This window comes from Coenobita brevimanus, chromosome 51 (assembly GCF_032717465.1).
Source record: "Coenobita brevimanus isolate Jiangsu-jjx chromosome 51, ASM3271746v2, whole genome shotgun sequence".
Lineage (NCBI taxonomy): Eukaryota > Metazoa > Arthropoda > Malacostraca > Decapoda > Coenobitidae > Coenobita > Coenobita brevimanus.
Window position 1 is genome coordinate 42202161 of NC_137004.1, and position 27532 is coordinate 42229692.

At 39.7% G+C, this 27532-nt stretch overlaps 1 protein-coding gene across 1 annotated transcript; it reads right to left on the bottom strand.

Moving 5' to 3' along the window:
• Positions 1-4713: 4713 nt before the first annotated feature.
• Positions 4714-27208, bottom strand: PIG-S (phosphatidylinositol glycan anchor biosynthesis class S). The gene is made up of 11 exons (XM_080272644.1): positions 27157-27208; positions 23840-24167; positions 23304-23525; positions 19595-19719; positions 16863-16959; positions 16224-16400; positions 15889-16000; positions 14865-15057; positions 10756-10881; positions 9861-10084; positions 4714-4852 (listed from the first exon to the last, which is right to left on the bottom strand). Exons 2-11 carry the CDS (start codon positions 24096-24098, stop codon positions 4738-4740), a joined length of 1650 nt encoding a protein of 549 aa, XP_080128770.1. The 5' UTR covers positions 24099-24167; positions 27157-27208; the 3' UTR covers positions 4714-4737.
• Between the last annotated feature and the right edge of the window lie 324 nt (positions 27209-27532).

The following is a 27532-nucleotide window of genomic DNA, read 5'->3' on the forward strand; positions in this document are numbered from 1 at the left end:
CTCTTCCTCCTTTTGCTTTTCCCTTTCTTCTCCTCCTCTTCCCTCCGTCTTATCTTCCTTGTCACCTTCTTCTCAGTCTAATATCTGCCTGGAATAATACAAAATCTTAATCAGTCTGTCACATATGAGAGGATGGTTATAAGCTGACTAATGAACAAGTAATCAAACAATTCTGTATCAAACCAAAATGCAATTTTAAAGTGATACATCAAGTGAGTGGATGGTTAAGTAGACAAGTTATAAAAAAAATGATACCAGTACATGAAGTAAGTGGATGGTAACTATAAGATTTAACCAGTAATCAAATATTTCACATCAGTTATACAAAAGTTCAATCAAACTAGTGATATATACAAGTGTGTAGATAGCAACATATGTTACTTAGCCAACCATGTTTCTCCTTCCTCTCCCTTCTCCTCCTCCTCTTTCTTCTCCTTCGTCTTCAGTTTAATATTTGCCTGGAAAAAAGCCTAAATTTAGTGATACATCAAGTGGATGGTTACAAGTAAAAAAAAAAAAAGTTAAGCAATCAAGTTTTGCGTCAATCTAGAACAAAAGAAAAAAAAAAAGATACAGGAAGTAAGTGGATGGTTACTAGTCACAGTCAAGCCTTCTTCCTCTTTACTTTCCTCCTCTTCCACGTCGATAGCGTGGTATGGGTAAAAAAAAAATAATAAATAAATAAATTAACAAAAATGGGAGATCGTGCACCAAACAAAAAATCCAATATTAGTAGTAGTACTAGTAATAGTCGCAGCAGTAGTAGCAATAACAGACGTAGTAGTAGCAGCAGTATATAAGATACTAATGACTAGGCTGCCTATACCATATGTCCAAGTACTCTCGTCGTTCCTTGGCGATTTGTTTTTGGATCGAGTTAATATCCTTTTGTACGTTATTTATGCAGAATACGACGATACTGGAAGGATTTTAGTAACATGGACAATAAGCTGCTTAGAAAAAAGTGACAGACGACACAAAGGATTTATAAAACAACAGGACTTAAGGATATGCAAAAAATCGCTTAGGAAAAAGGTGATAAGAGTGCTTCACAATTCCTCTTAAGGAACCCTCATACTGAGGTTTGCCATGGTACAGCTGATATTTTCTATGGACTGGAGGCTAAACGAAGTACCAAACCCAGCTATGTTGACTACTTCCCATCAGTTGTTGGAAGCTGTTGGAATGTAAGATATTCAAGATGTGTAATAATATTTGTAACAGTGTGGGACTTTCAACTTGAACTTTATATTGTCACACAAAAGAAAAATCACTGAGTGACTGTACTTGTAGCTGAATGTTACCGAGCTTGTAGTTACATTTCACAATCACACTACTACCTCCTAGGGTCAATGGTAGCCTTGCATCTACAACTTGCAATCGGTCATAGTCACTGATATCAATGCCTGCTCAGTCACGCTGTTTATCAGGCCTAGTATCACGTCCCTTGTCTAATTTTGAAGGTAGAGATATTCCCAGCTTAGAAGCTGCAGCTGGTAGCACTTCATCTGAGGTGGAACTGAAGGTGGTCATGATTTGAAAATGCCATCCAACTCACCATGCAGGAAGTGACTGACAGCTGAGAATGACACCCTTGCTGAATCAGCAGACCCTGTTGATGCCTTTGTAGTGTCTCCATATACTATCCCTCTGTAACATCTGCATTTGTAGTGTCTGTAATTATACTTAGCAAATCAGATGAATCTGGTGGCAAATTACATGAAGAGAGAAAGCAGGGATATTGCAGAAGAGTGTATGAAGAATGATGAAGGAATGAGGAGTTTGCATGGAACAGGGAAGGTTTGGAGTCACCATATCCAGTGTTTGGCCCTTGGCCTTTGACTGATGCTGCTACTGTGAGCAGGATAATAAGCAGGATGCAGTTGGGGAAGGCAGTGGGTGTGTCTGAAGTGACTGCTGAAATGTTCAAGGCCTCAGGAGATGTAAGAGTGGCTTTAGTTACTGATTTGATAAATTCAATTATACATAAGTATGTCCTTCCAGATGACTGGTTGAAGAGTGTGACTGTAAATGTGTACTCAGGAAGAGGTGATGCCCTGGAAAGAGGAAATAATAGGCATAAAACTTTTGGACCAGATAATGAAGGTAGAGTCCTAGAAGATATGATATGGGAATGAGTGAATACTGATGAGCAGTTTGGGTTTATGCCAAGCAAAGGGGCCACTGATGCCACATTCACTGTTTGACAGCTTCAGGAAATATATATAGGAAAGAAAAAAGAGCTGTACTTTGTTCTTGTTGATTTGGAGAGAGCCTTTGACAGAGTCCCTAGGGAGGTAGTGTAGTAGACAATAAGAAAACTTGGAATAGAGGAGTGGTTGGTCAGAGTGGTTATGGCTATGTATGTGGGTGCTCACACCCAGGTGAGAGTGACTGGAGATTTGAGTGATGAGCCTTCTGTGAATGTTCGTGTGCATCAGGAGTCAGTCTCGAGCCCCTTGTGCTTGAAGCTTTCTCACATGACTTTGGAAATGGACTCCCATGGGAGGTGTTGTATGCTGATGACTTGGTGTTGAGTGTGAGAATGAACAGAAGGCTGAGAAAACATTTAGGAAATGGAGAGACAGAATGGGGAACAAGGATTTGAGAATAAATGTGGATAAAAGAAAAGTGATGATGTCTATGGCAGGTGGCAGTACTCTTAAAGCAAAGGATTGTGGCCATGTGCAATTTGCCACAATGGTATGGGAAGTAACTCCATCTTGTGCAGTGTTTATGATACGTGGATGCATGAGCTGAAGAGGTATTAAAGTTAAGCAGCAAAATAATGTTGATTCTGTGTGCGCAGTGAGTAAGGGAGAGCATGTAGTAAATGTCAGGCATGAAAAGACTGATCTTGCTGGAGTCTCTCAAGTGCATGGAGAAGTTTTGTTATTGGGGGACATGCTTATCTGTTGGAGGTGGGGGTGAAGTTAGCTCTGATGTTAGGATAAGTAGTGGTTGGAGGAAGTTCAGGGAGCTGTTGCCTCTCCCAACACTGAGAAGGTTCTCCCTCCATTCAAAGGGATCTTTGTATGAGGCATGCAATAGGAGTGTAATTCGGTATAGCAGTGAGACCTGGGCGATAGAGGAAGTGGATAGTTATAGGGTCAAACATACAGAAATGACAATGATTAGATGGATGCATAGTGCAACCTTGAATGTGAAGTCTGGGGGTCTAGGATTATGAATGAAGTGTTGAGAGGAAGGACGGAAATGGAAGGTATTGCTGTCATGATGAGGAAGGGGAGATTGAAATGGTTTGGACATGTTGAGAGAACTGAGAATGACAATTTGGGTGCAGGTGAGAAATGTGAATGTCGGGGGTAGGGATGCGGGAAGCAGACTGAAAAAGGCTTGGGATGAAGTCATGGAGTGTGACCTGAAGGACAGAGGACTGAAAAGGAAGGCTGCCAGAGATCGATCAGCATGGAGAGCCACCATTAAGTGACCAAGGCCGACACATGCAATCATGTTGGAGACTTCATAAACAATACCATATACAGTACTGCATATATATATATATATATATATATATATAAAACAGAGCCTAATTTATTTAAATTTCAGCCTTCATAATGTTGAAGCACAAATATTTGGGACACCACTCCACTCTGTGCCCTTTTTCCAAGTTTTACTATCCACGTTTTTCTCAGACAATTTACAGTACAGCCAAATAAAATGGGGTAGCTACTCTTTGATTAATAAGGCACAAACTGGATGCATATACTCCTTGGCCCCTTCAAATAATCAGCCTTAGTTGTACATCATTTTGGGCTTAATTTACTTAAACTCAATAAAGTAAGTCATTTATTTAAATATTTCTTATTACATGGGAGAGCAATACAATACATTTTTCTACAGTAATGATTTTGTTCTATTTTATGAAAAGTTTCTCTTAACAGTACTGCATATACAGTGGAGTCTTGGACTTAGCAATTTTTGAAATGTGACAAGTCACAGTACAACAATGTGATCCCAGGTCTAACATATGGATGTGAAACCTGGACTCTGCTAGAAAGAAACAATCAAGAGTAGGAGCAGCAGAAGTGAGTTATGTGGAGATATGTACAGAGAATGAGTGACAAGTGAGTAAGTTTTAGGGCACTGTGGTGTTGATGTGGATATGCTAAAGTGTAGAAAATATCTGGAGATAGTTTGGCAACGAGGTGAGAACAGAGAAGAGGAGATTGACTTGGGAATGTATGTGAGGTTAAGTGAAAGAGGGGGAAGATGGAGACTGCAGATTAGGTGGAGGGATGGAGTGGTGTGGTATAAGAATGACGGCAGTGTTAGCCTCATGAGAGAAGACAAAATGACATGGTGACAATTTGTTTGTGGCCACCCCTTCTGTGATTAAAGTGTCTGGCCATAGCTAGAAATAAAAACTGTAATAGTCCAAGATCCCACTACAGAATATTATTCAATATTTTAAATCACACCATAGTGCCAAGAGAGAAAATGCTATACAGGCAGTCCTCATTATAAAGGATGCATTTTTAAGTATCCCAACTTCTTACATTTGCTACCGTAAACCTAAATGACCTGGCAGATAATCTTCAGCTGACAATGGAAGTTTAATATGCAATTTTTACAAATCTACTGAAGGCTTATTAACAAAAACAAAATTAAAAAAGACTACTTACGATGTGAATTAGTAAAAAAGAAAACTGCAGCATACAGAGAAAGCAATTTCACATTCACTCTGTGCACAGGAATGATGTTACTAATACTGTATCAATCTTCCTTCTCCTTGACTTTACATCCTTTCCTGAACAGGCCAAACACCATTTTCAGAGACAGAAGAACTGGAATGCTGACTGGGAGGAAGAGTGGCACATAGATGGCGTATCTGTAGGAAAAAATGAAAGAAGATATTCCCAGCTGTACAACAATCTTAATTCCTTTACAAGTTGCTAGCTTCACCATGCTGCCTGGTCTGTCAATAGTGATGTGGAGCTTTGTAGAACCATTCAGAGTCTGGGGAATGTCTATGAGTGATAATCTGTTAGAGTTAATGCAGACTGTTTTATGAGAGTGTGGCCCACTTCACTGGACGTATCATTCACTATTTCTCAAACTATCATGTCTCCTATCACTATCATGTTTCCTTATTTTCTGGACAATAACTCACTTTACCTGTACAAAGAAAAATGAGGCAGAATGACGAGGATGATGATGAATGTAAACAAGGGCACAGTAAAGATGAGTGTAAACTGACAACCTCAACATATAATACTGGTATGCAAATTAAGAGCATAGCACTTGAACTGGTGGGTATCAAATATAGTACACTGATGTTCTGGACAAATGAGGCACATGTGTAAAAGTACAGAATGGTGACTCAAAGAAAAAGATTACTGGTACTACAGAAGCCTTGATACCAGATGGAAAACCAATGACAAAAGCTGTCAGATCACTTCCAAGTCACTTATAAGACACAAGGGTAGGAAATGAAGATGGAAATTCAAGAGGGAAAGCAGTGGGAATGAATAAGATGATATTTATGATGAACAAGGGGATACTCAAAGTATTTGGAAGCCCAGGCAGATCCTTTCTTTGCCACCCCCATAGATAATATAAAAATTTAAACACACAGATGAATGTTTGCAAGCAAATTTTTTAACAGTAGATTATTGTAATAATCATCATCCATTACCATCTAATCCCATGATGCCCCATGAGGAGTGTAGGAGCCCAGGGATAGGCAAGTTGGTCCTGACATTTAAGATGAGAGTGGCATTATGTGAGCAATAAGCCCCAACCACCCCTTGGACATAAACCTTCACCGGCTCAATCCGATTGGAGCGCCATAATTACCCACTAAACCACCTTATAATAAGCAGATCAGAAATAAGAATAATGCAATACATAAAAAATTCAGTGACTAATAATTAATTTCAGTTTATTCCATCCATCCATCCATCATCCAATCCTACGTTGCCCCATGAGGAGCATAGGAGCCCGGGGCTAGGCAGCTGGTCCTGACATTTAAGATGAGAGTGACCAGCCCCACTCATCCTTGAGTGGCATTACATAAGCAATAAACCCCAACCATCCCTTGGATATAAACCTTCACCGGCTTAATCCAACCGGAGAACAATAATTACCCACTAAACCACCAGGTGCCAAAATTTGGTTATATGGTTACCATCCAGAGTAATAAATGGATTCCTGGTGTACAGGAAACCATTTGGCTTGTCACTCAGTGTAGAGTCACCCACAGGCAGAACAAAGAGGGAAGAATGAAGGAAAACCAGTATCAATGCTCAGTCAATTCTTCTGAAGCAAACAGAGAAGGTTCAGAATTCTGCTTATGAGCCTTATTTTCTGCATACAGATCATTTACTTCATCAAAATTCACTTTCTTGGGATATTTACTGTTGTTTAACAGTAAAACCAGATTTGCCAATTCTGTCTGATTCATGGGGTGGGAATTTATAAGTTTCAGTTTGGAAACTTGTTCCAAACGAAACAAGAGAGTTATGTGAGTAAATGCAGGAGGAGGTACAACAAGGCAAGATGAAGGTGGACGGATATGGTACATGAGTGCGACAGAAAGAGAAATATGGACGATGATGAGGCTAGGGAATTGACAGGATCAAGTTATATGGGAGAGCACATGACAAGTGTTTGGAACCCTTTTTTTAACTTGACAGTCAACAAATTGACAATCTAGTAGGTAATATGAATACCAGTAACACTGACAGTGAGAAAAAAAAATGAGCATATGGTAAAGCCTGAAAGGTAAAGCCACGATTCTTGGAGCTTCAATGATGAGTGACAGTGTCTGGCCGACGTCATTTGGCACTGAACTGATAGTTCTCCCTTTATCAAGCTTTCTCTTCCATTGCTATACAGTCTGGAACCTACCTCACTGCATCCTTAAATGGGAACAAAGAGGATGGGAAGATGACGATGCTGTTGATGATGAAAATAACAAATTATTTTTCATGAAGATCCACAAAGAAACTTAAGGACTCATCTCATTAAGTAAAATTTGGATTACATACAAAAATAAAAGCCTATCAGTACATATAACTACCCATAAATGAATCTTGGATAAATGATTTTTTTTTTTCTTATGTGACAAAGAAGGAACCAAAGGCCACAAGCCCACAATTATCGTTCCTTCCAAGACAAAAACAAAATACAAGAGAGCCAAATTCAAGATCTGGTCATTTTGAGATGCCTGGACACACTGCGTTTGAAAGACTGGAGATCATAGGAAGCAGGAAATACAGACAGAGGGAGACAGTTCCAGAGTTGACCTGTTGCATAAATGAAGGACTGGGAGTAACGATTAACTCTTGGATTAGAGAGCTGAACAGAAAAGGGATGAGAGTTTGCTGCTAGACGGGTGCTATGCGCCCGTTGCAGAGGTGGAGGAATGCATGCAGACAGTTCAGAGGAGCAGTGACCATTGAAGTAGCGACAGAAAAGAGATAAAAATGCAACAGTGCGACGAAGAGACAGAGGTTGAAGGGAGTCAGTAAGAGAAGGAGAGTTAATGAGACGAAAAGCCTTTGACTCCACCCTATTGAGAAGAGCTGTATGTGGGGAGCCTCCCCACACATGAGAGTTGTACTCCACACAGGGGCAGATAAAACCCCTGTATAGAGTCAACAATTGTGCAGGGGTAAAGGAACGGAGTCGGATTAGCACACCTAAACTCATGGAAGCAGATTTTACAAGAGATGCAATATGATCTTTCCAAGATAAGTCCCGAGTAAATGAAATCCCAAACATGTTCAAGGATGATGCAGGATTAAGCTGAATATTATTAAACATTAGTGGGTATACTTGTGGAAGATTCTGTCAGGTTGATAGGAGTAAAAACTGAGTCTTTGATGCATTAAAAACAACCAGATTATTTTTACCCTGGTCAGAGATACGAGCCAAGTCAGACATTAGGTGTGCCATAGCCTCATCCCTTGTTTGTTGAAGTAACTGCTGAGATGGACACTGCAGAAACCAAATGGAAAGGTGAAGGGTGGAGTCATCAGCATATGGGTGGATAGGGTTATATGTACAACTTAGAAGGTCATTGATGAATAAAAGGAAGAGAGTTGGTGATAGGACAGAGCCCTGAGGAGAAGAACTAGGAGAAGAACGATGGCCGTCTACAACAGTGGCTACAGAACTACCAGAAAGGAAACCATAGATGAAGGCACAGCTAGAAGGATAGAAACCGTAAGAGGGCAGTTTGGAAATGAAAGATATATGCCAGATTCGATCGAAAGCCTTTGAGATGTCAAGTGCAATGGCAAAGCTTTCGCCAAAGTCCCGAAAGGAGGATGATCAGGAGTCTGAAAGGCAGGTGAGAAGATCGCCAGTGAAGCGTCCCTGACGGAACCCATGCTGATGATCAGAATGAAGGTTGTGATAGGAAAGATGCTTTAAAATTTTTCTATTAAGAATTGACTCAAAAACTTCTGAGATACAGGATGTTAAAGCACTTGGACGATAGTCAAAGAGTTGGGAATGGTCACCCTTCTTTGGGACTGGCGGAGAGTAAACTTCCAGCAAGAACGAGAGGTACAAGTTGACAGACAGGGACAAAAGTTTGCCTAGGCAGGGTGTATGCACAGAAGCACAGGTCTAGAGAACAACAGGCCCATATCCCTAATTAGTATTGAGGCCTGTGATGGCAGAAAATACATCAGCTGAAGAAATTTTAATGTCAGCCATGAGGAAGTCAGAGGGGGGAAGTGATGGAGGAACAGCACCGGAATCGTCTAAGATGGAACTGGAGGAGAAAGTCTGACCGAAGAGAGCTGCTTTATTAGTAGAAGAAAGAGCTACAGAGCCATCAGGGTAGAAAAGAGGAGGGAAGGATGGTGAGGTAAAGTTGTTAGAAAGGTTTTTGGCAAGGTGCCAGAAGGAGCGGGAAGAATTCGAGTTGGAGAGTTGAGAGCATTTGGTACGGATTAAATTATTTTTCGCAGACTGAAGAACAGACTTAGAACGATTCTGGACAAAAACGTGTAAAAGATGTGATTCAGGGGTGGGTTGGCTCCGGTACCTTTTATAGGCCCTCTCCTTGTTGTGGACAGCATTAGAACAAGTGTGACTAAACCAAGGCATTCTTGCATCAGTCAAAGGATATGAGAAGGAATGTATGCTTCCATGCCCGAGAGAATAACCTCCGTAATGCGCAAGACACACTCAGATGGCTCCCAGCCATGGAAGCATTAATCATTCCAGGGAAAATCAAAGAAGTACTGCCTGACGGCCTCCCAATCCGCAGCCCCAAAGTGCCACAGACGACGTTTGTTTGGAGGGTCCACAGACCATACCAGAGCAATAGGACAGGATAAGGTGATGAGGTTGTGATCGGAGGAGCCCAACGGAGAGAAAAGATTAACAGTGTAAGCAGAAGGATTAGTTGTAAGGAAGAGGTCAAGTATGTTGGAGCTCTCTCCAAGGCAGTCAGGGATTGTTCATTAATCATTATGCATCTTAAGCTTACTTATTTTCGAAGGGTTTGGTATATTTCTCAGCAAATAGTTTTCCTTTAATCTTAGACTGGCATATCAGATATAGCCAGGATGCTGGGGGCTTTAATGATAAGTAAATGGAAGCATGGCCCATAGAAGTGGGCAAAATTGGGCGGTCTGGACATTGCTAATCCTCACCCTGTCCCAGGGTGGGAAAGGAGGTCCTGATGATTTAGATTTAGATTTCCTATGAGGCTGATATTTCAAAATCACCACATCACATAGGATTCACCAATAATCTAACTCCAAACACTGGCACAAGATGGCTATATTTACATGTAACATCAGTTCCCTGATGCAAGTGTTTTTTTTTTTTTTTTAACTACAACTCTTGCATACATGCGGATTTATAGAACTTACTTCTGGTTGTCTGGGAAGTATAGTAACGCAAGCATAGATGGGTGGAAGAAAGCTGCATCAGCCTGTGTAAAGGATTGTGTGCAGAACAACATGGCCTCTTGAAGTCGTCCCTCCCTGGCTGCCTGGCCACAGTGACGCCATTCCTCCACAGCACCCCACACCCACCCACCCACCTCGTCACTTATCACCATATTACTGATTTCTCCAACCAGCTCACACAACGACTGCAATACAAGGCATATCAGACTAATTGGAGTTATAAGACAGAAAAGTAGATCAAGTTCTTCATATATCACCTTTTTAACTACTTTTTTGCCATCAGTCCACTGTAAAATACAAAAAAATTGCCTATTGGAACTATATAAATGGAGTTATGAGATGGAAAAGTGGATCAAGTTCTTCTTATATCACCTTTTTAACTACATTTTTGTCATCAGTCCACTTTAAAATACAGAAAAATTAACTACTGGAACTACACTGATACCTATAAAGGTGATCTGCTAGTCCCCTCAGTATACAGTACCAGCTCCATATATATATATATATATATATATATATATATATACATATACATATATATTCTTTTTTGACATACCCCTGACCTATAAAAAGATCCTATTTAAGAACTTGGGAACCTGAAAAGGGTCTACTGTAATATTTCAGTACTTAATGAAATCTGGTACATAATCAGAGCTCAAGAGTAAAGTCAGAATATAACTTTCAACAGTACCGTATTTTTATCAATATATATTACATTTTACACAGTGGAATCAGAATACCTATATCACTGAATGTAATGTATGTCTAAATGAGTCCATAGGATTTTTAAAACCACTGCATGGCAGGATTCTACTGTACAACTTGAATAAGAACACTGAATGTATATCTTGCTTACTTGTAGAGTAGTGCGAATGTTGGCAAGGTATGCTGAGACCCGAGCCCGAGCCAGGCCATCCACCTGCCACTCAGTCAGCTGATATGGGGCTGTTGGGCTCAGTACACTCACCTCAACCGTTTCTGTCTAATAAAATTGTTTTAATAAATTGCATGATATATATATATATATATATATATATATATATATATATTATTCATTCATTCATTCATTGCCAGATGCCATGTATCTATCTATCTATATATATATATATATATATATATATATATATATATATATACTATTCATCATCATTATCATCCAATCTTGTGTTTCCCCATGAGAAGCATAGAAGCCCTGGGCTAGGCAATTTAGTCCTGACATTTAACATGAGAATGACCAGCCTCATTCACCCATGAGTGGCATTATGTAAGCAATAAACCCCAACCACCTCCTGGATATAAACCTGCACAGGCTCAATCCAACTGGAGCACCTTAACTACCTACTAAACCACCAGCTGCCATAATTTGGTTATATGGTTACCATCCAACATAGTAAATGGTTTCCTGATGCACAGGAACCATTTAGCTTCTCATTCAGAGCACACTTACCCATAGGGAGAAAGAAGAGAAAAGAATGATGGAAAGAAAGGCAGAAGAGGAAGGCAGGAAAGAGGGAAGAGAAGAAAGGGAAGGCACCCAAGAGCAGCGCTACATCGAGTGAGTGGATGGTACAAAAAAATATTACTTGCAGAACAGACTTAATATCATATACAACGAGCTCTCTCTAAAGTTTAACCCACTGAGACCTGGGATGTCTTTTTCATTTGATTCATGCCATCTCTTGATGGTCATACATATTCAAGTTTATAACAGTATATGAATTTTTGAAAATGGAGAGGTTGCACATAGCCTTTAAAACACACACACACACACACACACACACTGAGACCTTTTTTTACTTAAATAAATTCATCTAGAACTAGTAACGGTAAACTAAACAGGGAATAACCGGCTTCTATCTATTTATCATCCAATATTATTTCTGCCTCATCAGGAGCACTGGGGTCCAGAGCTAGGTTACAACATATTTTAACCCCTAAATGACCACTGGCATTGAGCACTGCTTTATCATAAGTGTGCCGCTGACACTGAATTAGCATGAGCTAAAGAAAACTGCGAACAATTATGGGAGGGGAACGAAGGTCACTGGTATGTTTATCCGACCCTGTTTGCACGTAAGCATATGGGCGATTACATCTGAGAAAAAGTGACCACCTGAGGGCTTGGGATGGCAGAACACCTACGATCATACATCATCTAATCCTGTGCTGCCCCAAGAGAAGCATAGGAGCCTGGGGCTAGGCAAGTTGGTCCTGACATTTAAGATGAGAGTGGTCAGCCTCACACATCCCAGAGTGGCATTACGTGAGCAATAAACCCCAATCATCCCTTGGATATAAACCTGCACAGGCACAATCCAGGTGGAGCACCTTAATTACCCACTACACCACCAGGCACCATAGTTTGGTTACAGGGATTCCCCACTATATGATCCATCGTTATATGATATCCCGCCTTAGCAATGTGCAAAAACTAACACCCTTCCCCACCCATCAATAGCCAGTCTCCAGTTATCCGATGGGTTTTGTTTATCTGAACAAATTTTGCTGATATTATATACTTAAATTTTGTTTAGGTTGATTTATAAACTGTTTCTGGACTTAGATTAATATGTTTTAGTCACAGGTGCGGTGAACACTGTCATTTTGGGATACGGTTTACTAAGTTTGATTTTTTCCCAACCTATTTTTGATGATTTTCAGAATTTATTTTTGGGGGTAGGTGAGCTATAAACTGCTTTTAGGCTTAGTTTAGCTTGTTTTAAAGCTATTTGAGGTTTAGGTGAGCTAGGAACTTGTTTTTGGACTTATTTGGGTGGGTTTTGGACTTGGTTGGGGTGCAGGAGTTAATCCCAAGGCTCCCCAGCGCATCTCTATAATTTCAACGTTATAACATCCCCTTTTCATGATACCCCAGCTCAACAATGGGTTTTCCCACACGCATCTCATTGTTATAGCAGGAACGACCTGTATGTGGTTAACAAACAGCGTAGTAAACGGTTTCCTGGTGTACAGGAAACCATTTGGCTTGTCACTCAGTGTGGAGTCAGCTGTAGACAGAAGGAAGAGGAAAGAAAGAAAGAAAGACAGAAGAGGAAGGAAGGAAGAGAGGAAAGGGCAGTCACCTGAGAGCAGCATTACATAGGGTGAGTGGATGGCAAGTGCCCCCACCTACCATTACTGGTAGGTGAGGGCCTCACCATCCACTCACTCGTTGTAGTGCTGCTCTCTGGTGACTGCCTTTACCTCTCTTCCTTCCTCTTCTTTCTTTCCTCTTCCTTCTGTCTACAGGTAATGCCACACTGAATGACAAGCCAAATGGTTTCCTGTATACCAGGAAACCATTTAGTACGCTGGGTGGTAACCACATAACCATACTATGGCGCCTAGTGGTTTAGTGGGTAATTAAGGCACTCCAACCAGATCAAGCCTATCTAGGTTTATTTCCAAAGGGTGGTTGGGATTTATTGCTCATGTAATGCCACTCAGGGATGTGTGAGGTTAGTCCCTCTCATCATACGCATCAGAACCAGCTTATCTAGCCCCTGACCCCTACACTCCTTATAAGGAAACATGGGATTAGATGATGTGTGTATGTATGTATTCTACCATCCTAAGCACTCAGGCGGTCAGTTTTTCTTGGATGTTTTCGCCCATATGTTTACATGTTAATGGCACATGTGCAGTGAATTTTATATCTTCTGCAAATCATGGCAAATCATAGGATGGGTTTAGGAAGCTATTTTAAAAAAACAAAAAAAAAACAGGTGTGCCAGATGATTCCCTTCACATCTGCGAGAAAAAGAAATTGATTTTAGAACTTTGAAAAAATGGTCCCGGGGTGGGCTAAGGGAGCCCGCAAATTTCTGAACCCACAGCCACTGAGGGGTTAGGGCAATGGTAACCAGTCACTCACTCCAGAATGGCACTGTGTGAGCAACAGCCCTTCACCACCCTTTAGACAAAGTCTTACGGGCCACATCAGGTTTGTTCTACCTTAATCCACTCGACCACCAAGCATTTGTTGGCTATTTGATTACTACCCGAAATATTAAATAGTTCCTTGGGTTACTGGCAATCATTTAGCTTGTTAGCCAGTATAGTCACCTACTGGTAGCATTACACAGAATGAAGTAACTTCCACTGAAAACAGAATTTAAAAAAAAGTTTGAGATGTTTTTTTTTCTAGGCACAGTTTAGGAGAACTGACAGTCAAGGTGTAAAGTAGTTGAATAATTCAGGGGTTTTGTGTCACAAAAGCAAAGTTAAGAGTTGTGACCTACACTGGTGACCTGTAGCTATAGGACAAAATACAGCAATAGGTTCCTAAGTACTGCCTTTAAACAAAGAAAATCTCCATTAATCCCATGCACTATGATGTATGGTTACTGTTAATTCTTGCTACTGATACTTCCAGATGAGTTTCTCAACTTTGGAATGATGTCTAACAGTGGAGGCCTTAATGAATGCTATTACCTTACCCCTCCAGTTCAAAAAGTCCCTCCTGAACGGAATAAAAGCATCTGAAGAAGGCAAGAATAAAACAAAAAATATGTCAGTAACCCCCCTAAATCAGTGAGGGTTACGTTTCAAACCACCTCACTAATTCTTGACACCTTCCTGAAAATAACATTTATCAGAAATTGCATAGCCTATGAACCACTGATATTGTAATGCATTACCCATAAATAAACGTGTCTTGTTATATCTGTTTCCCCATTGTATTTAACTGACCATTGTTCATTATCAATCACACTACCCTTTACACAATACTGTACTTTAATCCTTGAACTTTCCCAACTAAACTAATTTTATATCTTCATATGATCCATGTTCTTTGCCATTCACACTACTTTCATATCATCCTTTAATTCCTGTTCCTTATCAGTCACACTATTTTTGCATCATCCTTTAATCCATGATCTTTCCCACTGAAACTACTTTAACATCATCCCTTAAACACTGTCCTTTTTCATTCCGTTTCTCTCTACTGTGCTGTTCACTCACCAGCACAGGGATTGGCAGGAGGCTGTGAAGATGAGTGATAATGGTGCTCATAACCCAATGGGAATCCACAATGACATGACGTGGACCCGTGGCTCCTGTGGTGGCGGTGGTATTGGATGCTACTGTGGTGGTTGTGTTCTCAGAAGCTGGCACATTGTGGATCATGACACCACCCCACCGTGGCACCAAGAAGCTGATCCATTAAAAAAGGTGAAAAAAGGTAAGATGGAGAGGGTACTTCACACTGCCATGCTAAACTTGAAATTAATATACTCAGTAACTGCTGAAAATCAAGTATTTGTACACAGATTTTTTTCTATCTTTTTTGTCTTTGAAAACCCTCAACTATAATTTCTCAATTTTTTTCTCTCTCTATAAATTGTATACTGTACAGCCATGACTCGCTATATGATGGGGTTAAGTCAAGAGAAACCCACTGCATGACGAATTGTTATATAACGAGGTCAATAAAACGTGGGTTCAGTGGGGATAGAGAGGATGTCTATGACAATGTAACCTATTAATTAAATAAATAAATAAATAAATAAATAACCTACGGTATATATATACAAGGTGCAGTTTCACAAAAAAAAAAATCTTCACTTAAAACTGCACACTGCTCAACTTCTTATGCATCTGCACTGCTATCTGGCAAAAGCAATGGTGTTTCAATGGTTTTCAATGCACAATATGGAACAAAAGGCATGTGATCACAGCAAATGTAAACACTGGACAACCATCTTGTCTCAATGAGATGACTGGGAGGCATCGTTCTAGCAAATCTGCGACCATTTCGCCATCGTTATTCCGAAAATGGGTTCAATTTCTGTTCATTGTTACAGCAATTCATTGCACGGGGAACAATGATATAATAAGACCTGACTGTATATACAATATATTTATTTTGCCTCTTTTTCCCATCTGAACGTGGGGTATGCAAGGGTATGGAAATCCAGGCTATTCATGCTGTTACCAGTATATTCCAATAAAACTACTAAAATAATCATTACATGTACATAGCTACCTGTTTGAAGAAAGTGGTGTACCATCAGCTGTATGTATAACAAGAGGCATCTGCTTCTCTCGTGGGATGTATATGACAAAGTGAAGTGATGGTCGAGTATTCACAAATGATCCTGACAAAAAAAAAAAAAAAGACATATGACAATACAGTACAAGCTCTAACCATTTATTCAAAGCATTAGCTTCATTAATATTTTAATCCACATTTAAGACAGAGAAAACAGGTGAGAAACAATTCACCCACAGAAATTATTATGGTAACTCAGGGAAAAAATTAACATACAGTATTTTCAATACACTTTCAGTATTATAAAAAGGTGAAGGAAGGGATGTTACCCAGCTTGGCTTCAATGGCATTGATAGTGAGGGGCAGCTGATGATGAGGCAGGGCATAGTGGTTGTGGCGGGGAGACCACTGGGGTGCTACATTTAACCCAGTCATGTACAGCATCTGAGACCTTACATTCACTGCTGCCACACTCTTTAGTTGCTGTACCACTGGACCAAGATACTCTGGAAGTCAAGAATCGCAGCTGCTACTATTACTGTACATTATCACCACCACCACTTGTATACTCTTTCCATATGATAAATCCTATACACTTTCCTTAGTTTCTCCATGTTCACATATTCACAAATCAAATAAAATTAAAGTTAAATGATGCCATGTTACCTCTGAAGGAATCATTTTTACTTTTTCTTTCTATGGTCTGGGAGCTAAATAAAGTGCCAATTAGTAGGTAGTTGCTGGAAATTGCAGGAAGAAAAGGACATTTCAGATGTGTAATAAGATCTGTAACAATGAATAAGTCCCTGTGTGGATTTTGACTGTTTACTTGAGGCTGAGTTTCCTGCCTGAGTGATGAGGTTCACTACCTCATATGGTTAATGGCAGCCAACCATCTACAGTACTACCTATGCACTATATACATGTGTGCCGTGTGCCAGAACACTGGCCGTAGTGTGAAGCTATACCTTCCACAGCAGCTTTTGCATCCCAGTCAATCTTGTAGCGATGAGGCTCTGGTACCATCAATGTTAGTGTCACATCATAGCCAGGTTCTGTAGGCACCTGCACCACAAAGAAAGAAACAGAGACAATTAGTAGGTAGTACAGTAGAAAGGTCAAAGTAAATGTCTGCACTATCTATCCATGCACTTACAGACACCTTTCTGCCAGAGGGGATAGCCTTGAATAAACTGCCTCCATGTTGCCTTATCATCTATTATCAAACTACCCTCACTCCACCTCGGACCACTGTCATTCATATACCTTTCCACTCTTCCCTCAACCTCAATCTTGGTCTCCCTCTCCCCCTCTCTCCCTTTGCCTCACTCACACACACTCTCCTAGTCAATTTCTCACTCTCCAATCATTTCACAAAGCCAAATTATCCACATCAACACCACAATGCTCATGGACTTCCTTATTTATCTGACTGTCTCTCCACAAAACTCCACATGCTACTCTCAGAGAAGTAATTTTCATTATGCTTTGTGCAAATAAAATGAACTTATCTACCACAAAAAAAAAAAAAACAGTATATATATATATATATTCTAACTACCTTCAAAAAAGATTTTATTGAAGTCGGGAAGAGAAGTCAGATTGTGAAGGGGTTAATGGAGACTTTTTCTAACTCCTTAAGTCAAAATTATTTCTTCAAAATTAACAAGATCATCTGGAGTCAGCATGAATGATACTGGAGTGAGAAAAAAAAAAAAAAAAAAAAATCAGATTAAATGGGTTTCATCATCATCATCATCATCTGGACCTCCTTTCCCATCCTAGGGCAGGGTGAGGAGTAGCAACATCCAGACAGCCCAAGTTTGCCCAATCCAATGAGCCACGCTTCCATTCACTCATCATTTAAGCCCCCAGAATCCTGACTATCTGATACGCCAAAAATTTTCACTACATTCTGTACCTTCACACAGATGTGTCCAACAGAGTCAATCCTGATGATGTCATGTTAAAATGGGGTGCCAAAACCCTGATCATGCACTTCTCACAACATTCATCCAGCCAGCTCAATCTCTTGTCAGTCCCCTAGCCTCACTGATTTCCATACCTCTCTTCCGTATCCACCATATCCCTCCACCTTCTCCTTGGCCTACCTTGCCTCCTCCCTCCTTCAGATTTGCTCAGATATACCTTTTTCACCATTCTATTGTAATCCATTCTCTTCACGTGACCATACCATTTCAGTACACTCTCTTTGATTCTGGTGTCCAAAGACTTCCTCACTCCACATCTTTCACGAATCACATTATTTCGTATCCTTTCCACTCTCTGTATTCCACATACATCCCTCAGCAGTCCCATATAAATATATATGCTCACATAATGCCACTCAGGGATGAGTGAGGCTGGTCACTCTCATCTTAAATGCCAGGACCAACTTTCCTAGCCCTGGGCTCCTACGCCCCTCATGGGGCAACGTATAATTAGATGATGGATGGATATATATATATATATATATATATATATATATATATATATGTATGTATATATATATATATATATATATATATATATATATATATATATAATGTATATATATATATATATATATATATATATATATATATGTATATATATATATATATATATATATATATATATATATATATATATGTATATATATATATATATATATATATATATATATATATATATATATATCATCATCCAATCCTAAGCTGCCCCACCAGGAGTGTGGGAGCCCGGGGCTAGGCAAGTTGGTCGTGACATTTAAGATGAGAGTTACCAGTCTCACTCATCCCTGAGTGCCATTATGTGAGCAATAAACCCCTACCTTGGATATAAACCTACACAGGCTCAATCCAAGTGGAGCACCTAAATTACCCACTAAACCACCAGGTGCCATAACTTGGTTATATGGTTACCACCCAGCATAGTAAATGATTTCCTGGTGTACAGGAAACCATTTGGCTTGTCACTCATATATATATATACACTATATTGTGGTAGGTGGGCATGCTCACCATCCACTCACTCGATGTAGTGCTGCTGTGGGTGTCTGCCCTTCCTCGTCATCTCTTCCTTCCTTCCTCTTGTCTTTCTTCCTTTCATTCTTTCCTCTTCCTTCTGCCTATGAGTGACTCTACACTGAGTGATGAGCCAAATGGTTTTCTGTAAACCAGGAAACCATTTACTGTACACTACTGGGTGGTAACTATATAACCAAATTATGGTGCTTGATGGTTTAGTGGGTAATCAAAGGGCTCCAATCAGATTGAGCCTGTGTAGGTTTATAACCAAGGGATGGTTGGGGTTTACTGCTCTTGTAATGCCACTCAGGGATGAGTGAGGCTGGTCACTCTCATCTTAAATGTCACGACCAACTTGCCTAGCCCTGGGCTTCTACGCTCCTCTTAGGGCAACATAGGATTGGATGATGAATGAATGAATGATGATAAAAAGTTTTAACTACAGAGACCCTGCGCTCCCGTCGGGGCAAAAGAATATTGGATGATGGAAAGCATCTGTTCTAACCTGACAGAGACCCAAACCTCATTTAGATCAGTTGATCGTTAATTGTAGTCAGACTTGAGGATGGATCTGACATACCTCATAATGAAGGCTCAAAAAAATTTCATGTAACCACAACTGGGAATTCAAGTTGTTGGGAGTAGCCCTGTTCCAACAGATTAAGTGCACATAACTGATTAAGTGCACATACCTGCCTCATGGCTTCTTGTTTATGCTGTCCAGGGATTTGGTGGAGAGGACGAGAATTATGCGCTCTCTTACTGGCCAAGGGGTCCATCACCATCCCTTTTAGCACATTTGCCAGCATTTCCCCACCTTGTAAGAGTACAAACTTATTAAAAATGCATACTTTCACATGATCATACATCAGTACAGTACTAAGCTGGACTCTTGCCCAGATATGTCAGTGGATGTTATGGTATATGATTACCGTATTTACCGGTGTTTAAGACAACTCTTGAACCTCATAAAAAAAATGCCCCAAATTGGGGGTCATCCTAAACACTGTGTATAAAATCCTAACTTCTACATCCCGTGGTTATGGGATCCATAGGTGTGATGGGGAACATCGCCAAACACCCACCTTGACCCTTGTTTCACTGAATATACAAGGTGCTTCAATATGATGTTAATACTTGCATGGAAAATATTAAAAAGAATGAAAAAATCCCCCCTGATTGAACTGGTCCACGAATGTGCTGAGATAATGAAGGCAGAAGAGCAGACACTGTCTGACTCTTTAGAGCTATGAACAGGTATCTGTTAGCATCTCATGTATTGTCAGTTTTGTTCCAATAAGTGTTAACATCTATATGAGGCACTCTTTAGTACATATACTTCCAAAAACCATTGATATTACTAACTTCATCATCAGACACAACTTGTTTTTTATATGATACCAAATTCTGATATGGCTGGAAATTAAACTGTTAAGAAGAAAGGTGCAAAAAGTGTTAGCAAAAACTACACGATACACGATGATATGCTTAACAGTACCATAGCACCTTTGTGTATGGCAGACGGAACCAAGCTGAGTCCAATGATTATTTTCAAGTGAAAAATGATGCCAAAAATAAAGGTCCCAGCTGGACTTTTTGTTCACAGCAATAAGAAAGGGTGGATGGACAAATATGGTATGAAATTGTTGATTGAGCATGTGTGGTGTAGGCAACATGGTGGCTGGCTAAAACAGCACAGCCTGATGGTATGGGACATGTTCAAAAGTCATTTAACGGAGGGAACAAAAACCTACATGGCAAGGAACAACAGTGACACTGCTGTTATTCCTGGTGGATTAACTTCAGTCCTACAACCACTTCATATCTGTCTGAATAAACCATTCAATGACCACATCTGTGAGCAATGGATGTCTTCACCTTTCTTTTGACATCATTTATTTTATTTTTTTTTTTTTTTTTTTTTTTTTTTTTTTTTTTTTTTTAAATGCCATCTGCACACACTTACTCTCGAAATACAGGCATTCCCCGGTTAAACAATGCAATTGGTTAAGTAAAAATCCATCGCTAGGCAGGGTATCGTATATCAGGGTAGGTTTAACGTGTAAAGTATAGGGATGCATTTTTGAGCTTTGGGTTTCCCCCCCAACCAAGTCCTAAACCCACACAAATGAGTCGAAAAAAAAAAGTTTAAAGCCAATCTAAATGGCCTAACAGCTGTAAAAGAAGCTAACCTAAACCTAAAACAAGTGCCCGTCATGCTTGTACCCAGTCAAGGTCAATGGAGAATGCAATCTCTGACTTGTATTCAAACTCGGTAGAGATGAAGCAGCAGCACTGTATACAATCCCACCATCAGACGGTCCCAGGACAATAAAATAAACATCTGTTATGCATAATAATAATGTATGAATGGCGCAGAATCGTCCAAGGTGCGAATTGTTGTGACAGAGAATCGTTGATGTTATGACAGGGAATTCTCTTGACAGGGATATGCGACTCATGATGCAATTGAGACAGCCTTTTCAATGGCCCCTCTTTATGTCATTTCTGTTACTGTTCTGCTTCCTGAGCTCCTTTATTTTCTTATTTTCCAACATTTATTTAGAAATTCCTTTGTATTATCAAAGCGTTTTTCCTCGAACAGCCCGAATGTCTATCTATCTATCTATCTATAGCCCGACGCCCTAATCCCGCAAAGGGTGGCCGCAGACAAAACGCCTCCAAGTCACTCTGTCACCCACCATTTGACTACCCTCCCCCCAACTCACCCCCCCCTCCCTCATATACCTCTCAACTCCATCCCTCCACCTCATCCTCGGTCTACCCCTCCCTCTCCCTCCCTCCGAATGTAAACACATGATTTATCAATGTCACAGTTTTCATCAATGCATAAAATATTTACTCTCTACGGTTTTCATAATTATTAATATTTATTTAAAATTATTGTTATGTACTCCATGAAAGATTAGATGACAGTTCAACAGTCAAACACAAAATATTCTTCGTTGAGCACCAAGTTGTCCACACTGTTTTGTACCTTGTCTGATGGGTAAGAATCCTTACCCCAAATGACAGTGTTCACTCCACTTATGACTAAAACACATTTATCTAATAGCAACTTATAAATCAACCAAAACCCAAAATTTAAGTCTAAAATATCATCAAAATCAGTAGAAAAAAAAATATCAAAACCCATCGCAAAATCGGGGGTACGCCTACAATGGGCAGGGTAGGGTGGTATTTCTAACTTCATCATTATTGTGGGGTATTGCAAATTGGGGTTTGCCTGTATATATGGTAGTCGCTGCTTTCACCAGAACCCTTTTCTTGCATCCAATCCAACCCCTTTTTTATTCTGCTGCTCTTTCAACCTGTATATCTCATCAAACTGCAACTTGCATAACTGATACCCTTCCAACACCCTTTGATAGAAAAATTACTGCATCTAGGTTTCCTGGCTGAAAACAAGAAAAATGTCTAGCAGCAACCAGACCAGATTTCATGGCGTAAATATAAAATTGGAAACTCAAAATGAAAAGGGCTAATCAGAACAATATATACCTTATAGAATCCTATAGGCACCTACAGCAGTAATTACCAGAGCTGGGCACTGCAAACAAAAATTCACTTCTGCAAACTCAAACCATTACCTTCCGCAACTGCAAATCTACAAACTTCTTGAAATTTGAGGTTCCGCAAATGCAAACGCAAACCATATATATCTTCCAGTACCACGGCATCAGTTTTATTTTATTCTGGATACCATTTGATGATTTTATTAAATTTAAGATGATATTTTTAGTAATCAATGGGTTAAAAATCATCTCTAGTTACTCATCCAGTATATCTTTATTTACTCTGTTCTGACTAACAATAGGTGCCTTTATGAAGTTTGGAAATGTCTGTATTACTGACTGGGATATATAAAATAATATTTATAGTAAAACTAAAATATATATAATAATTTAAATATGAAATTAGTATACTAGACCGTTTTTACTACAAAACAAGGGTAAATCAGCTACTGTTGTAGATAAATGCATTAAATTATTACACTTCATAGCTCACACTTGACAAGCTGACACACTACGCCACCACTATTCCTCGGTTCTAACCTTCTCAGTCCTCACTCCAGTCACAGTCAGACTCCTCCAACAACTGAGACAACTCCATCTTGAGTAGGTCCATGTTGCCCTTCATAAAAACAAACTGCTCAAAGTACTCAGAGGTCAGGCTTGTTTGCGGGCAGGTGTGCATTTGCGGAAGTACATTCTGCAAAAGCAAAATCGCAAATTTGCTTAAAATTTGTCACAAACGCAATTCCGCAAACATAATCACACTTCCACAACTACGGTACGGAATTTGCAGTTTGCAGAAGTGATTATGGAAGTGTCCGGCTCTGGTACTTACAGTAAGTTATCCACCTCACAGTGCTCTTACCAACATCAGGCTTCACAAAGACAGCACGGTCTCTCCCAACCACCACTCTGCTCTCTTGGAAGAGGCTGGTGTCATCTACAACCACAACAGCCAGATTACCATTGGCAACATACAGCCTCTTGGTCAATTTAGAATCCAGATTGATGAGGGAGTCAGCTGATTTTATTAAGTCATCCTCTTCCTTACTGGGAATCCTCTCTGTTATCAAAAACTTGACTGTTTCTGTAAATAAATGGCAAGGTAAGTGACAGCTGTATCGTACCAGTACATACAGCACAGACATAATGTACAGTATTGCGCGTGATGAGCCAAGGAATGCATCGGTCAGATGGGCAAACTTACAAAACTTGTACCTACAGTAAGATACTGTACTTCAAATACTTCATTGTTCTTCAGTACAAAAAATCCATAAATAAATACCACATTGTATCCAGCCATATTAAACAGCATGATATGAAACAGCAAGAAAAGCTTCACTAAAAGCGAACTTTAAGCACTGAAAATACTGCAAATGCTATACCATAGATAAAACTTACGCATTGATTTCAATTTCTTCTTCAATTCTTCAGTGAAGGGAGGTGGTGCTGAACTTATTATCTTAAGGCCTACTGTGTGGTAGCGAAGTTGATGAGACAAATTCTCGATTGTGGAGTACGGGAGGTGAGCCCGATACACTGTAGTAGTGTACCACCATACTGGTAATCCCACAAGCACCAACACCACTGCAAACCCTGCTGCTGCCAATGCACCCTCCCGACCCTCACTGTCACTCTTGTCATCTTTGCGATCGCTCATTATAATGCAGCTTTACTCTCCATTCACTTTGCTTGTCACTGATGGATATTACATGTATCCTGATCAACACTGAAACAGAATTGTTTTCTTGTTAAAGTCTGTACAATCAAAACCTAACTTGTTTTGTTCACTCTGATCCCCAACTGGCTACTGTACAGAATACTGTATACTGGATGGAGTAACCCTAGATCTTCACCTAGACAATACAATTTGTACCGGTAATCAAAAAATTACTGAAAACAAAGACAAGGAAAAGGACAATATTTGATAACTTTACATCACAGGTGTTGAAAACCTGTGACATGGATTAAGTTTTACCATTAATTTTTTTATTATACCCAAATCCCACAGAAACAGATGATAAGATACCAAGGTTAGGATGACCTAATGTTACTGTCAATGTTTGATTAAGTTAATTATATGGTGCTTGCTGATGACTTAAAACTTTATATCCATCACCCACCAAATCCTCCCTATCCACATCTTATGAACTACAAATATTATTAGCTAACATTCCAGTCTCCACAGCAACCTCATGGAGGTCTTAAGTTTGTTCCAAACAAGTGCATTCATTTGCAATTTATGCAGACATGATACCTATAATGATAAATTGCACCATATGGGTGAGAATGATATTCATAATGCTGTCTCCCATAAAAACCTCAGTGATCTTGATTACAAACTGAGATTTCACCCTCATAGCAGGGAAATTTGCCAGAGCAGGTGGTGTTGCAACCAACCTACTAAAATAAACCATTTACTGCTCCCCACTCTTCATGACATCTCTGTTTATCTCTGATATTAAATTGGTACTCAATTCTGCCTCTTCTATAGTAGTAGTAATAGTAGCTGTTTCCCAGGCAGTCTGGCTGAACAGTCCCGAGTCCCTAATGATGGCCAAGAAAGAGACCGGGCTTTCCCACAGAGCTCCCAAGGAGTTTATGTTGCGTTGTTGGAACAAGTGACTGTGTGCAATGCAGTCATCCATAATGTGCTTAACAGTAAGGGGTGCTGTGTTGCATCATGGACAGGCATCAGCAACAGTGTCATCCAGCCTCTTCTGATAACTCAAGAGGGATGGATGATGCCCGCATCTCTACCTCTTCTGTTTGGAACACTGGCTTCCTGGGGGATTGTACCTTACTTGAATCTGTCCAATGTCAGTGGAATATACAAGATGAAATCTTTTCTCATCTATCCTATCCTGAAAGACTATCCAATTTAAATCTCTTCTTTATGAAAGGGAGACTGTTTAGGAGTGACTTAATTCAGTGTTCCACCTATTAAACCCCATGACTTACTTATTTTGTCTCCTCCTGTTGGAACAAGAGGCCAAAAATATAAGATCTTTGTCTCAAGTACAGGAAGTGAGGCACATAAACTACTCTTCTCCTGTCGGTGCAATGAAATACCAAATTAGCAGTCATCAGCACTTTTAATAGCAAAATATTATAATTTTTGCATCACATGGGTTCATAGACACCTATCAAAAATCTGGTAAAAAAAATTGTGCTCAATGTAACTATTCATAAAAAATCAGGATTCACAGCGAAAACGTGCTAAGTTAGCTGATATCACCGCTTTAGATCACCAACACGCCTTGACATACTTCCATTTTACATAAATATTGATTTACAATGCAACTAAATCTACAGTATTTGCATTAAAAGTGCCAATTCAGTATATAACTGCCAATTCATTTTTTTGTTGCACCCTTCTCCTGTCATGTCATTCCCCAATGGAATTTCCTTCCTGCTGATGTAGGCTAGCTGATGCACCCTCCCAAACTCAGTTTAAAATTGAGCTTATTCAGATCCTGCATAATGTTTTTTTTGGGGGGTAACCCTTAAGGAGACATAGGAACACCTTTAGCACAATTTATTTTTTTCCCTACCTCTTAACTAATTCAGTGAGTCTGAAAAGGTATAGAGAAGAATGTTTTCAAGTACGAAGAGGATCGATCAATAAACAAGGAAAATATGATTACGCAAGGGACAGGTTACATTAGGTTAGAATGTCTGGTTAGGTCTGCATAAAACAGGTTGGGATAAGTGTAAGAAAATTTAGATTAGGTTTCGATAAATGGCACTGATAAAAAAAAAAACAGCATTCTAAGATAGCGTCTGTCTGTCTTCACACAGCACAAGATGATGTACGGTACATCTGTAAAATGCTTCACCACTTTTAAAAGAAATAAAAGCACAAGATAATGTACGGTACATCTGTAAACAAACACGGCTTTTTAAAATGCATCATCACTTTTAAAAGAAATAACAATGAAATCTGAAAACACTGAAAATGCTGAAACAATCCCATGAACAGTGAAGTTAGAAAAGAAAAATTTAAAATGCAAAATATGGTGGTCCAGTCTTCTTGAAGGATTACTTTTTTTTAATTCATAATACTATTTCCCAACCAAGTCTTAGTCATTCTATGTAGTGTATTGATTAGTATTATCTCATCAACTTCATGCCTGATGCACTCAACCGCTCGCTGGTGCAGTGGTAACGCTCTCGCTTGCCAACTGGTGGACGGGAGTTCGCGCCTCGCTCAGGTTGCAAAATTTCACTGACGAAGTGGGTGGTTACTGTCCCCCTGGAGCAAGGGGACAGGTGTGTGCGTGTGTGAAGGTCACAGCCTTGCCCTTAGATCGGACTATATGAGCTCTCAGCTCCCTTCCGGAAGGGTAAAAAGCTGACGATCACGACCATCAAGAGATCCTGACCGACCCGGTGAATTCCATGTTCAGATATTGAGTTCAATAGGCCTATACCCACCTTGACTGGACTGGTGTGACAGTTTAGCAAACTGGGCCAATTGGTCCCTAGCACTTTATGTGCTTCTGGTTGGTGGCCCTACCAGATGAGGAAGGTTAGGCTATACCTAGTTCTTTATGCTGAGAGAAAGAAAGCTACTGATTGGAATTTTCCCCTAATTCACTAGACTATGAACAGTAACCTTAATACATCCAAACAGGAACTATCAAATCTGAAGCAAATCCTGATTATAAATTAACCTACATTGGGCACTGCAAGAAGAAACGGATTTTTCAACTCACGAAAGCAAAAATTTCGTTTCTTTCTTCTTCTTTATTGAGCTTCTCCAGTTTGTTTACACCGGGACCCGGTCCCTTGGTTACCTACGTCCGATTCCGTCATGTAGGACTTCATATTTCATAATATAACACTATAATTGCCATACTATTTGCATTACTTATAATGACCATTTGCAATGGCAACAGTTTTGACAAGTATCATCATAATTTGCTCGTTTTCTTGTTCAGTGTAAATGTGGCCCAGACAGCAAACCCATGATAAATATTACACTGTACAATATTAACAATACATTGTGTATAATGATAGCACTGGCTATACATTACTGTAAAATAAAAAATATAGGTATTGATGTTGAGCAGAGGCTGATCATTACTAAAA

Coding starts and splice junctions, on each gene's coding strand:
- PIG-S (XM_080272644.1), bottom strand. CDS start 24,098: ATGAGCGATCGCAAAGATGACAAGAGTGACAGTGAGGGTCGGGAGGGT. Junction 16,960..19,594: donor AACAAGAAGCCATGAGGCAG/GTATGTGCACTT, acceptor TTTGTGGTGCAG/GTGCCTACAGAACCTGGCTA. Junction 16,001..16,223: donor TGCCATTGAAGCCAAGCTGG/GTAACATCCCTT, acceptor TTTTTTTGTCAG/GATCATTTGTGAATACTCGA.